Raw genomic sequence first — 14,374 nt, 5'->3', positions numbered from 1 at the left:
GGTTTAGCACTGCAGAACCTTCATGGCTGGCTGCCTCTAGAAGCAAACATTATTTTACCCCTACTGTTCGTAATGGAATGGATGTTATCTGTTACTGAGTTAATTGAAAACCAAATATTCATTCATATATATATAAGTAGAACAATCCAGCAGGGATAAAAAGTTTATCTTGAATGAACCAATCAGAAGTCGTGCTATTAATAAAACTTGAAAACACCTGGCCTGCAAGAGAGTTGCAAACAATTGTTTCCATGACTACTAAGAAAATAAAGCAGTGACTTGGGGGCCCACGTTGGGTAGATTTCTGTGGAAAATGAATATATTTTCATTGCTTATTTGAGTATTGTATATTGGGAAGAGCTGATCAAACATTACTGGGGAGGGCTTTCAACTGGCCTGACGGCTTTCAACTGGCCTGACGGCATGTATATTTATTTTAATGAGTAGGGTGAGTTTTTATGAGTCTCCCGGTATGCGTCACATGAGAAGTAAATGTTTTGTTTTTCGGTTTTATCATCGTTTTTCAAGTGGAACAACTCATAAAATCATATCAAATGAAAATAATATAAATTTGAATATCCTTCCTTAGTTTTACCAATCAGGAATGCTTGATATGCCATGCAATGCATCGTTCGAAAATGTAATTTTAAAGTAGAATTGAAAATGAACGACATAAAACAATATCTGTGAAGCATGTGGAGCACAACTTTGAACATTCGTTGTGAAAGGAAAACATAATGAACGATGTTTACTGCGTAAATAAATTTTGCGGAACTGGTATAGAGAAATTACGTACTGCAGCTTACGTCGGAGAAGCTCATAAATGACACAGGTGGATAGAGCGCATCAAAATTCGGTTTAGGAAATCCCTCTACAGCCGACAAAAGTTGATATCTCCTTCCGTTTTCGAGTTATAAGCGATTTTGTGTTTTTGCGATATGGTTTTCAGTATATTTTCATTGAATAAGGGCGTTTTGTTGTGTGTGTTTAAATAAGGGTGTGACCTATCAGATATTTCGCTAACCGTTTCACCGTATCGCCTGCCGGTCGGTTAAACGTTTAAACGGCGTTTCCCGATCGCGGCTTTTTCGACGCACAGTTACTGGACTTTTAATGAAAATAGGACGTTATGAGTACAATAATTAAGGTTTTCTTTTCCAGCAGGTAGCAATTCAGGCAGCAAGACAACGATCAATGTATGTTAATTACTAATTAGGCCCAATAATATTGCGAACCTTTCGTGTAATAATAATTGCCTAACACACATGATCAGTATTCGTGGTCTTCAGAAGTTCAGATCACTGAATTTATATAACTCGGCCTTCGGCAACGTCCTAACTTTTGAAGAAAAAAAAAACAATATATTTGTCTATCAATCACAAGATTTTAAACAAAAACTCGCCTAAATTAGCAAACTTACCGACCTTTCCTACTTAGTCATTAAAAGTCATGTTAAGATAACAAATTACGCACGCACGTGTTGTGCGTTGGGTTGTAAAAATCAAGTTGAAATTGGTTTGAGCAGCCTCCGATTTCATTTTCTTTCTCTTGTGTCACATACATGATACAGTACCTTACATTTGATACAAAAGTTACTTCAAACAGCCTCCCAAAATTTTTGTCGCAATAGGTTAAGATTTAACCACGCTGCGCAGTACCATTCATAATTTGCATATTACACTAGGCGTCCAGATGGCGGGAGAATATAACATCATGTTCAATGTGTTGTGTCGTTCCCATGGTGCGATGAACTTGGGCAAGTTGCCAAGTTCGAATGTCAATGACCTACTTATGTTCTGTGACCAATGTCAGTGGGAATTATGTGTGTAAAAACTTGGGTTTTTCCATTTGTTATATATGAAGAAGTTTTTCCGTAAGCGGAGCGAATTTTAGGGCGGCTCGTTGATTGTGAGGAAGCACTTATCTAAGCATCAATCTTTGTGAAAAATATCGTAAGTTTTTCATTTTCGTTCATTTTCTTTTATGTTTGCCGCAATCGCGCCCGCAATGCATGCACAACATAATACCATGTGTGAAAAAATGGCTGTTCACGTGCGGACCTGAGAGAGCAAACTGGCCTTGTGTTGTTAATGTTATGACGGTACTTTCTAGAACGACCATTTGCGTCTTTTGGGGTCAACATATTTTCACACGGGATTTCACCATGCCATTGATCGATGTACACGGGTGATATGTCGCAAATATCAACTGAGAAAACGAATTGACGACACTATCATGAGCTTATGACTATTGGCCTACTACTTTAGTTATATTAAACACATTATTCATGCCTAAAAAATCGTTTTTCTGTTTTTATAGATAGTTTGCAGTACATTACTAAGTTCTTTACATATTTTAAAATAATTTTCATGTTTAAAATGTAAACAAAATAGAAAAAATAAAAAACAGAAAACGCCTTTTTGAAAAATGGAAGCGTCCTCGCAGAATGGGCGGGGCATCTTTATTTTGCTTCAAGTAACATGTTTTCGCTCAGAAACAAAGTTTCATACTCCAACTCTAATAAAAATCCAAATTTACATCTCTAAAAAATAACTATTTTTCGTAATCTGCAAGTAAACCAAGTTTATATGTCCATTCATTGTTATTTAAATGGTTAAACAGCACTCTAATTTATCTGGAAGGGTGCCTCGTGGTATATAGCTTTGACTGCAATCTCTCTTGCGGCCTGGCGAAGTTAAGACTTATGTCACTGTGTTTGGGGTTCACAGTTAGAAAACGTCCCCCGTCAGTTTCACTACATGTTTCTTTGAGTGTCACTACTCATGCAAGTACAGGAATGGTCTTGAGAAATTCCTGCCTGCAAACGACTGTTCCAAAGTCTAATGAATACTAATAAACGAAGTTGCTCGTTTTCTGACGTTTGGCGTAACCACACATTGACCTTCTATTTCGTTTAAAAAAGAATTTCAACGTATCGTTGAAAATTCCACGAAGGAAATGACTGAGATAACCAATCGTTAAAATTCGGGGAATTTCGATAAAAATCGGGGAATTTCGATGAAAAAACGTGGAAATTCGGTTATTTTCCTTTTAACGAATTTTAACGGGAGTTAAGCGAAATCAGTACTGTACCTTGTCCCTTGGTACTTCATTTTTTAGCACAAGTCATATCTGCTGGTGAAATTCATAATAGTATCTATTCTTTGACTACTTCAGACCTCGCTTGACTTACCTTGTCCCTTGGTACTTCATTCTTGGGCATCCGAATCAATGAGCGATCCATTAGGACATAATGGGTGGTTTTAGTTCCCACGTCTGTCTCGTATCCCTTCCTTAGAGCATTGTTCACTCTGTAACAAAAGATAAGCATAGATTGTCCATTTTATGACACAAAAAAAATTAAAAAAACATTGTTCACTCTGTGACAAAAGAGAAGCATAGATTGTCCATCTTATGACACAAAAAACCCCAATAAACATTGTCCACTCTGTGACAAAACAAATGAAAACCTAGGTCTTAGTATCATATTAGTAGCCTAGTCAGATACCTAGTTCTAAAAAATTTACGCTATAAAGCCTAGTTCAGACAGACATTGCGAACATGATCGAATGTCTACGATACCAAGTAGAGTATTATGTGTGAGCTTAGACTAGGTTTCGCACACTCATTTCTGTTGTCACTAGTCTGCTAGTCGCATTGGATGAGCAAGGAGAGCTTCGTTAGTACTGAATATGCATGACAGTGCGTTCTCTCATTGGCTTGTGTAAATCTAGAGGCACTGCCTAAACAGCATACAAAAATGAAATCTGGCTTCATCAGATAAATTTTTTAATACTTTCAGTTGCTAATTTCTTGATGAAATATATTTGGCAAAATTAGCGTGGTGAAACCTCATTTCTCATCAGATCAAAAACAGCTTAATCGAAGTTCCATTTTTTGAAATAAACAGTTTTAACTATTTCCTTGTTTTGGAATGCACAGAATCACTTTGAGTTTTTCCAAGCTTTTCTCAAGGGGTTGCCATGTTAGCAAGGTCTTCAGATTGTGACTGACCCCTGATAAAACTTTAAAAAAGTGTAATCTCAGGGATGGATCCACATATCAATTATGGAATGAATCCACTCAAAATTTACAAGTTTACAAGTCAAGCCATCACATACATATACACATTCACACATACACACAGATACATACACACACATCACCACTATCTCATATATGATATAAAAAAAGCAGTTACGTTGACTCATTAAATAAATATGGTCAAATATTTGTCATATTACCAGAATAGTGCTTGAATAAACTTATGTACACAGGTGTTTCAACAAAAGCCATCATAAATGTCAGGCAGGTTGGACACTTACATGAGATAAAATGCACTGAAATGTCACGGTAAGGTCACTTAAGTAGCAATCCCTACATGTCAGACAAACATGATGAGCAGCTGTGAGTGTATGAAACTAGCATGGCCATAAATGTGTATGTCAACACTGTAACGTGTCACCTGTCGTAGCATTGTGGGTATGGGGACCAACGCACTTCAGTACGTCAACACTGTAACGTGTCACCTGTAGTAGCATTGTGGGTATGGGGACTGACGCACTTCAGTATGTCGACACTGTAACGTGTCACCTGTAGTAGCATTGTGGGTATGTGGGGGGACCGCCGCACTTCAGTATGTCAACACTGTAACGTGTCACCTGTAGTAGCATTGAGGGTATGGGGACCGCCGCACTTCAGTATGTCAACAGTGTAAAGTGTCACCTGTGGTAGCATTGAGGGTATGGGGACTGACGCACTGCAAATTTGCTGACAGCTTTGCCACTTAAAGCAGGAAGTTGCATTTCAAACTAGCCATCCCAAGTCACACAGACTCAAATGGCCAAAATATACTGTCACACAGAATTAATGGGCCACAATATGCTGTCCCAAGTCACACAGACTCAAATGTCCACAATATACTGTCACAAGTCACACAGACTCAAATGGCCACAATATACTCTATGTATGTACTCTAACTATGTATGTACATATACATATATACATGTATACATATACATATATTTATATATACCATAGAGTATGAAGTTCAGTAAAAGCAGTATAGTACTCAATACAACTGGTGCCTTATGATCGCAGCAGTGAAAAGAACCCAATGTGTGCGTGAAACTCTGAGTTGCAATGCGATGGAATAGTGTGTTTATACTATATTTATATATATATATGTACACTGTATGGTGCATATATATTTTTGAAATGCTAATGAGTTGGCAAATCCAAAACAGTGTAAAAACTTCCAGCCTCCACTGGGATTCGAACCTGAGCCTCCCACCTATATATGCAGACACCCTAACCAACTAGCCCATGGACACTGATTGTATGTCAGTTTGTTTTGATGTGAAACAAACAAAGAGACACTCAAAAATTTGAAGGGATATTTCCCTCCCCTTTCCCCCTCCTCCCCCAACCCATTCTCTCCACATTGCCACCCAAGGTAGGACTAGGATGACTAGAAACCAAAAAATAACTTACCTAAATACCAGGTCATGGCTGTTTATCTCTTTACCCTTTCCAGATTTGAACATCACTCCTCCGTTTCCAACCACTGCACATGACACACAGTCCTTTCCTTCTGGCAGTCCCAGTAGGGTATCCCTGGAACCAAACAGGTTTGTAATTTCCTTCAAGTCTGTGGAGAGATATGTATGATTTGTAAAGTTTATAAGAAAAACAGTCTTCTTTTCCTTAATAATCCTTAATAATGTACAATTGTTTGATACAATGCTTGGCCTTATGAACTACCGCAAATCTGAATTTGGCAAATAAAAGAAATAACTGAGAAATAAGGTAGGAGGGGTTGGAAGTGGGAGTGGATAAAAGGGTGGGATAAGATGACAGAAATGTTGGAATATCTAAGAAGGCTCTAAACTGGTAGAAACGATGATTGCTAAGTTGCTATCACCTTTACTGTTCGCTGTCAACCTCTAGGTATTTTATTTGGAAGCCCAATATTGTAGTTAAACCGGAACTAACCATCTGGAAGAATTTGCAAGCAGGTACTTACAGGAGATTTTATTATCATTAAATCCTATTTATAGATATGTACTTTCATGTATTTATACTGGATTTTTAATGAACTTGAAACTTAAAGCAAGTACTACTCAGTGTGTAACAGATATAGGGTAAGACAGGAATGAAAGTAATTCAAAAACACTTGAAGAGAAAGTCATTTTCCGAACAACATGTAAACACTATTTAAGCCTCCGGTACTGACTCCTAGCCTAAGGCTAATGTTCCTTTCCTCATTTGCCGGTACAGATATTTTTCTTTGGAAGAACAGAGATTTTGGTATCGATAGCAGTCATACATTTCTGATCTAGACTACGAGAACAGTGTGTAGTTAATACAAAAACCGTAACTGCATTTCAATGGGCTAAATGTCTTTGATACGTCGGAAATGTCTGGGGCAAAAAATTATCTATGTCTTCCTTGAGGGTATAGAGGGTACGAAGAAAACATTGTGATGTTTTCATACTTCCTTTAAATTTAAAAATTAATTAGATGGAAAGAAAAAAAAAAGATGAAGAGCATAATTTTCAATGAACACTCTTCACAAAGCTGTCTGTCTGGCTGACTCTGTTTGTAAGTAAGCATATATAAATTCTGTCCTGATGAAGTAATGCAGTTTTAGCACATGTATGCAATGTTAGATGTCAGATTAGCATGTATCAACCCCCTCCCAAAATAAAACTAAGGTGTTTATCATGAATGTGTAAAAGTAAGTTGGTCTGATGTTTCGATCCTAGCAGGATCTTCTTCAAAGGCTAAATGACAAGTAACAGTAACAGAAGGGACAAAAACATGAACAGAATACAGACAGGTTTAATGAGCATGGTGAACACAAAGATATAAATGTAAGGGGATTAGTAGACAAGGGATGGAGAGAAGAAAGAAAGAAACCAACAGGGGAAGAGGAGAGGTAGGAGATAAACAGTGGAGGGACAAAGAGAGGATTATCATGAGATAAAGAACAAACTGAATATCATTGACCCTCGTTAGATGTAATAATAATAATCGTAATAATATTTGCTTTTTATATAGCGCTTTATACCAGCTATAGGTCTCAAAGCGCTTTACAGACGTTATATTTAAACATGTGACATTTGGGTGAAGATGATCTCAAAGATTGCTATATCATGCATGCATCAGCTGTGTGATTGCCCTTTTGACCTCACGAGTATGTAATTACATACATTTGTCCAACCAGATATACAGGATGGCAAGATGTAGAAAGGAAGAGAAACCCGTGGGAAATATTGCACCATTTAAAGGTCAACAAACGGATGGAATTCAAAAATTGCAAACTGAATCGCAGAGTCCTAGAGACAGCTGAAAGTCAGTTGGAAGGTCGGCTGGCATAAAAACAATTTTGCTAACACTTCAAATTTTATTAAAAACTGATAATATCAATAAACCATCTATCTCTCAAGATTTTTGTTGCTGTAACTAATTGCTATTTAATCTGTTTAAACTTTTGGCAAACAGTTGCATCCCTGTAAACACTTCCAAACAACACAGTTTCATTATAACAGACTGCAAAGAGGATCGCAAGTGCTAAAAGCCTTTGATGAGCGGTGTTGAGTGTTTGCTTGACAAGCACAATGAGTAGTTTTGTTCCCCAATCACTGGTGCCATGCAGCAATCAAGCATTTCCTCAACAAGTGCAAACTCTCCAAGCTTGATGAATCATTCAAATGTTATGTAAACTATAAAAACTACACACACATTTCTTTTTTAATGATATTAACAGAGTAACAATTTAGATTTCATTCACAATTAGGAACAGTTGAAGTATTAACTCGTTAATGATTGGTTGTTGTTAATATAATGAACTTGTTAATAGAATGAGCTTCGTTAAGAAAAGACAACTGGCTATTAGTTAGCTTTCATATGCAAAGATTATTTAAAAGGGTGGAACACAAATAGCTGAAACAGAGAAGACATAGCCCCAGCTAAACTGGCTGTTGAAAATAAAGTGAAGCCTAAAACATAAAAGTGAAGCCTCAACTGGACTCACAGGTGTCAGAATATGCTAAGGATATATGACAATATGCTATGACCAGTTTGATAGTTAATTGTAAGAGGCCAAGAGGAAAAACTAGACTGGTAGGCCTACTATATACAGAAAAAAAACACTGTTTTCATTTGGTGGAGGGTACGTTAGGCTCGACTTGAGTTGGTTCTTGCATTTCAAAGTTCTATCGTTGTCCTACAGTATATTAAATCTGGTTGCCACGTCATTGTCTACCATCATGGCCTGTATCACGTGTATACCATGTGTGATGTGTATACCATTTATATGTATATCATGTATGTATATCATGTGTATACCATACTAGGGCTGTGAGTTTTCGTTTAAAGACCTAAACGTTTAAACGGCCGATTTTTCGTTCGTTTAAACGTTTAAACGTTCGCGAATATCGCGAGAAAACGCTGAGTATAAAGGCGTGGGGTCCAGGGGACCGCCCTAGGGCCCTGGTGGGGTGAAGACCCCGGAAAAGGAAAAGGAATTTTTTGCGTGTCTGGCGATAAAAAAATTCGCCGTTGCGGATGCAAAATACTGACAACTTTTTGAATTTAAATTGTCACGAAGCAGATGAAAAATTTTAAATGACAAGTTAGAGTAGCTGTATTTTGTTATAAAATGAAAAGAGATTTAATCTGTTTTACAATCTTTAAAAAGTTTAACTTACAGAACCTCCGATATTATGAAACAAAAAACGTTCGGCAAAGCCCCGTTTCTAGAATGCCTAACAATGAATAGCGCGCACTAAACGTACATCAGATTACAACTGCAGTACGGTTTAACCTAACTTAAATACTACGGTAGGATACTGTATATGTGCTCAGAATTTTCCCATATATCTTGCCAAACAACTGCGCGCTCATCCCGTCTAACACCTGTTTGTTAACATTTTTGGCACATTTCCAAGAAAAGTTTCATAGAGTATTCCCCATGATACACGAGGCACAGTTGATACACGCAGCCAAGATATCAAGCGTTTCCATGTTCTTGTAGAAAACGTCAAGTTCGCAAAATACAATTGGTTGTGTTTTTGTAGTTACGTGAGATCCGTAACAGACGAGGTGGTTAGGCTATTCGCTATACACTTAACTGTGGTAGGATATTATTTTTTCCGTATTTTTGAAAATTCTAGAAAATACTTTCTTCCCCCCCCCCCCGCTTAACACTAGATGTGGTCTTACGGTTTATTCATAAATGGGTGTACTAGAGCCTTGTATACATGACATTAGTTGCATTTAGCACGATTTGCCAGTTTCGCGTGAATTTTTGGAAAGTGTTTTGCTGGATCTTTCGTAAAATTTGAAGGTGTACCAACTTACTTTTCGTACACAATTGGTAATTTTTCTACTGATTTTCAGAGTTTTTTTACGATCTTCAATCGATACATTTCCTTTGATCATGTATTTGAACAACTATTACAAAGTCGAGTATTCGACCCGGTATTGTCTGGTCGGAGAGTTCAAAGTGATGGACTGGGATTGTAATCATTTCGATCGAACATGCATTGACTGGATTATCTGCGCCGCAGCTGTCGGCTCGATATAAAGTACACTTGTGCCGCGAATCAGGAAGTTTTCACAAAAGGATAACAGCGTTCAAGTTTAAGCCATTCATATCGCCGGATACATCGGGGGGGGGGGACAAAAGTAGGATTACGTTCGCGGTTTATGATTCGACTGATCGTAAGTTGTTTTGTTATTTCACGTAGTAGACAAAATAAACACGGGAATTGATACGCGATTTTTGCCAATAATTTAATTTTCAGTTGATATCATAGTTTCGTTTAAACGTTCATAAGGTTTTATTAAACGTTTAAACGATGTTTCGTTCGTTTACACGTTTAAACGGCACAGCACTATACCATACCTTGTATCATGTGTACCACCATATGTGTACCATGGCTTGTATAATGTGTATACCATGTGTATACCATTTATATGTATATCATGTGTATACCATGCCTTGTATCATGTGTACCACCTTGTTTGTACCATGGCTTGTATCATGTGTATATCATGTGTATACCATTTATATGTATATCATGTGTATACCATACCTTGCAAGTATCATGTGTACCACCATGTGTTTACCATGGCTTGTACATAGCAAGAAAGCTAAATTTGATATCTCTGACCCCACACGTCGGTGATGTTCAACCATCCACATGGTTCCTGATTGTTTAATCCTTCCCTTTGAATAAATATGTACTTTGCAAAATATTCACAAATAAAGTAAACGGTTCACTGACAGTTTATCTGTCTGTGGGAGTGGGTGAGAGTCAGCTGTGAACACAAACCATACTTTTATCTGCTGCCTTTTGTCTGGGATTGCCTCAAAACCCTTCACACAGATATGGTTTCCAATGCCCTTATCAAATAACATGAGGGTTTCTAACTTTAGGAGAGAAGCCCCCTCGCATATTAGGAACTCAATTTTTAGGGAGGAAAAGCTTTAACCTGTTATCAAATAGTTTCACAATGATGAAAGCAAATCTGGACAAAAATGGCCCAAATACGAAAATTGTTTTAAAACCCTCTTGTATCTAGAGTTTGTCACTGAATGTTCTGAATGACACAAACAACATTGATGAAATGCTTAAAATATAACTGCACCAGGGGTAGACGATAGGCAACTTGTGTGCCCAAATCATGGGGTACACAGTCTTGCATTAATCAGGTATGTGGTCCTTTAAGGTCTTGGGCTTGAGCACTGCAGCCTACACTACTAATTCCTCAATCTCTATACATGGTGAGTTACTTTGATTCTGTCCTGCCCTTTTAATTCCAGCCAAGATATTTTGATTCTCTGGGGTTTACCTTTGAGCCACGTATGTTATGTATAAAAAGGACCTGCAAATTTGCAATCTGTAGTTCTGAGAAACAGTAAACTTTTAACATCTGGTGTTTGGTTACTGTACATAGTGCTAAGCTGCAGCATATCTTTAACATTGTTATTTGCACAAAGGTATCAAGCCAACTTCATGTAAAATTGGGAGGCAGTATGGTTTCATATCTCCAGGGAGATTTCAGTGGGGTGTGGGGGAGGGGGAGAATGGGATAGATTGGAGGAGGAGAGACGAGAGCACCAAATAGTACAATCAATCTACAAATAGATAAATTCTTGATTTTTAGTTTCCTTGGCCAAATTATGGATAGCCCACTTTGGTTACGATGGGAGCAATACAAAAATCTGGAAAAAAAAAACCACATAAATTTGAAGAATAATTAGAGGATAAAGAAGTATAATAGGTAGAAAATTAAAAGTGATATTTTGACCATCGATTTTATGACCATGTCAGGAAGTTAATAAACCTAGAAGATCGTCAAAGGTGAGCCGACTTTTGGATGTTTTTGTAAAATGTATCATGTAAAATGTACATTTTGTAAAAGTGCATTTTGTAAAGTGCATAAAATGTATAATTCTTGGAAAATGGTTGGTTTTTTATAGTTTCAGGAATCTGAAGCATATTTGGTGAATGAATTGGTATACATTATCAAATTAATATCAGGTGTTTCGAATCGAAAATTAAATCCGAGCACAAAAACGAATGGTCTAGACACATTTGGTGGTTTCAATGAGAAGGAAGGCATTGACCAGAGGTGTCTGGTCATAGAGGGTGCACAGTGTTAAAAGGTTACCAGTTCATTCTAGGCACGGTAGCATAGAGTGCTAGGGTTGTAAGTAGACATTTAAGCAAGGAGCAAAGTAGATAAAACCTTTTTGTCATCATTCCATAATACATTTCATGTTTCAAATGCTTTATCTGAGAATTGGCATCAGAAAATAGCTGTGGTAATTACATGTTGGAAATACTGCGAAATATATGAATAAATAGTCTGTTATCTAAATATGAGAAATTAACAGATGGCAATAGTAATGAAGACACAGTAGTCCTTATCATAATAAATTATGTAAATATGTCAAATGTGATAAAACAATCCTTTCTCTTCGTATGAATGGGTTATTTTCTGAAGAAATGAAGAGATCATCAATGGTGACAAACAAACAAAAATTGTAGTTATTGTGTTTTTCAATAGTATAGAAAGCTGGAAGATGTCGGGTAGAATTTTCAAAAAGGTATTAATTTTATCTGTTTGTGTGTGTTTGTATGTGTGTGTGTAAATACTTGAAAAAAATGCTTGAAAATAAAAAAAAAAATGAATAAAGCTGAATGATTATTAATGCATATTTAGGAAGAAAATTGTTGGAAACCAAAAATTACACTAAAAGACATCAGGAAAATTATCCCTATGACTTAAAGTAATTACCAAGATTTTAAAGTTTAAATAGAGATTTTTTGGTTATGTAATTATGATCCTTTCAAATGAAGCAGATATTTATACTGTATTGCCTGAAAGCCTTCAATGGAGGAACTTTACAATTTGCTTTGTGACAATATTAGCTTGGAAAGTACAGCCTTACAAATAAAGAGAGTTACTATGAGCTCAGATGTAAAAAAAAAGCCACTGCTGCCAAAATCTGACAGCAAATGAAACTTTTGGTTTACAGTGTAAACATCTGACATTTTTGGAATGAATATTGTTTCTTATTAAACAAAATTCCAAATGAAAAGTGAAGAAAACGATAAAAACAAAGAAGAAATATCATGGTAACTGGGCAAGAGGATGGAACAGGAGATGTGCAAATTGTTCTCACAAGCCTTTCCTACACTTGTCTCTCCTCCAGAAGGAGAGAGGTTGCAGAAAGAACATGACAGCAGATGAATAGATGAAAATAACATTTTACTGAAAAAGGTTTCACATAGGCAACAAAAAAAACAAAAAAAAAACAACAACAACAAAACATAGGCACAATGGACCCATCACTCTCATAGGGAACAAAACAATAAACCCATCACTCTCATAGGGAACAAGAAATCAATTCATTCAGCCAATCTTATTAAAACCTAAAAATACCATCTAATGGTGTGCTGTTACTTATGATGCAAGCATCTACTCACTTCAATATCATAGTATGTAAACGAAATGAATGCGGTCTGCATTGATGTTTAAACAAAGCAAGCATAACATTTTTAAGCAGTAGTGTATTTAGGGGTTGTTGAATGAGCTTTACCACTCAAAGAGAGAATTTTTTAGCCATGGTGAAAAATTTTCAGAAAAATGGAAGCCATTACGATGATCAGAATGCAAGTGTATACTGATACCGATAAAGTTTGTTTGTTTGTGTGGAAAAATTCCGTTATGGTTTCAAAACTTTTCAATCGCCCACCCCTGGTGAAAACGGTATGCAGATATCTTGCTCAGTTGAAGGAGGATGGAAGGCGCAGAGAGAGGATGTAATGGTGGTAATCAAATCTGGCAAAGCAGAGACTGTTTCAGAATAAACTATGATCCCCCTTTCACAGTTCCAGGAGTCGCAAAGTCAGAGCAGTATTTAAGAAGCAATTAGTCCGTTATTAACTCTGGCATCAACTTAAAATTAGAAATGGAGTGTCCGTCTCATGTAACAAGTTTATTTGAAAGAAGTCAAAGCCATTTAGGACAGGGCAACATGCACAGCAGTCTTCAGCCTTTATTAGGCTGGGATTTAGTTGGTGTCCTGATTGTTGTCCTAGACATCTTTTTGCTGCACGAAAAGTAGCAGGATTGTAGCAGAAATGTATCGTCACAAAAATTGTGACAGAAATTATGAACAATTTTGTGTAAACGCTTGAAGCATTTTAATGACCAGTTAGTTATTAAAGGATGAAATTGCCAAATTGTATCTTTTGGGATAATTTTTTGCTGATGATGCCTGAGAAGAAAAAAGAACAAAGTTCCTATCATGATACTGTGTTATAAAATATATTTATTTTGCAAGACCTGACTGAGAGATATATTATGCCCACATGCACTAATGAAAGGTTATAGAATTACTGCGGTGGCTCTACAAAACGCTGATGTCTTATCTAACTTCCCAAAATAAAGAAATCAACGTTTGGATCTATATCACTAGTATCAGCTACTAAACATTTACTACTCAGTATGAGGGACAGCATTAACAGATTGTCAGCCCCGACAGATCTGTCAAAGTCAGAAGAAGTTCATAAATTACTTTTTAAACCGTTATACAACCTTAAATGTATAACAACGTAAAAGCAAAGGCAGGGTGACAGAGTAGTTCAAGTAAAATCATGCTGTGAAGGAAGATACTTAGATCAACCCAATCACTCAAAAACATTGCATAAATTTAAAAAATTCAAGAAAACATTTGTCATGTTGCTTTCAATTTTCTTCTCATTTTAGAAAACACTTTTCGGTCGATACACCTTCTTTTGTTTTATCCATCTATCTAAAACTTTAAGAATGTGTAAAATAGTAACCCTTC

General features: G+C 36.6%; 1 protein-coding gene across 2 annotated transcripts in view; it reads right to left on the bottom strand.

The window, feature by feature from the left end:
- LOC139961220 (alpha-N-acetylgalactosaminide alpha-2,6-sialyltransferase 1-like) overlaps positions 1-14,374 on the bottom strand; it is a 32,218-nt gene that overhangs the window by 6,741 nt on the left and 11,103 nt on the right. For both annotated transcript variants that reach the window (XM_071960278.1, XM_071960279.1), the window contains 2 exons: positions 5,494-5,650; positions 3,194-3,311 (listed from right to left, as the gene is read on the bottom strand). In XM_071960278.1, coding sequence (XP_071816379.1) covers positions 3,194-3,311; positions 5,494-5,650 — 275 coding nt within the window. The remainder of the gene's footprint in view (positions 1-3,193; positions 3,312-5,493; positions 5,651-14,374) is intronic.

Source organism: Apostichopus japonicus, chromosome 20, assembly GCF_037975245.1.
Source record: "Apostichopus japonicus isolate 1M-3 chromosome 20, ASM3797524v1, whole genome shotgun sequence".
Lineage (NCBI taxonomy): Eukaryota > Metazoa > Echinodermata > Holothuroidea > Aspidochirotida > Stichopodidae > Apostichopus > Apostichopus japonicus.
Note: the sequence above shows the minus strand (reverse complement) of the source record. Positions and strands in the feature narration are given on the sequence as shown.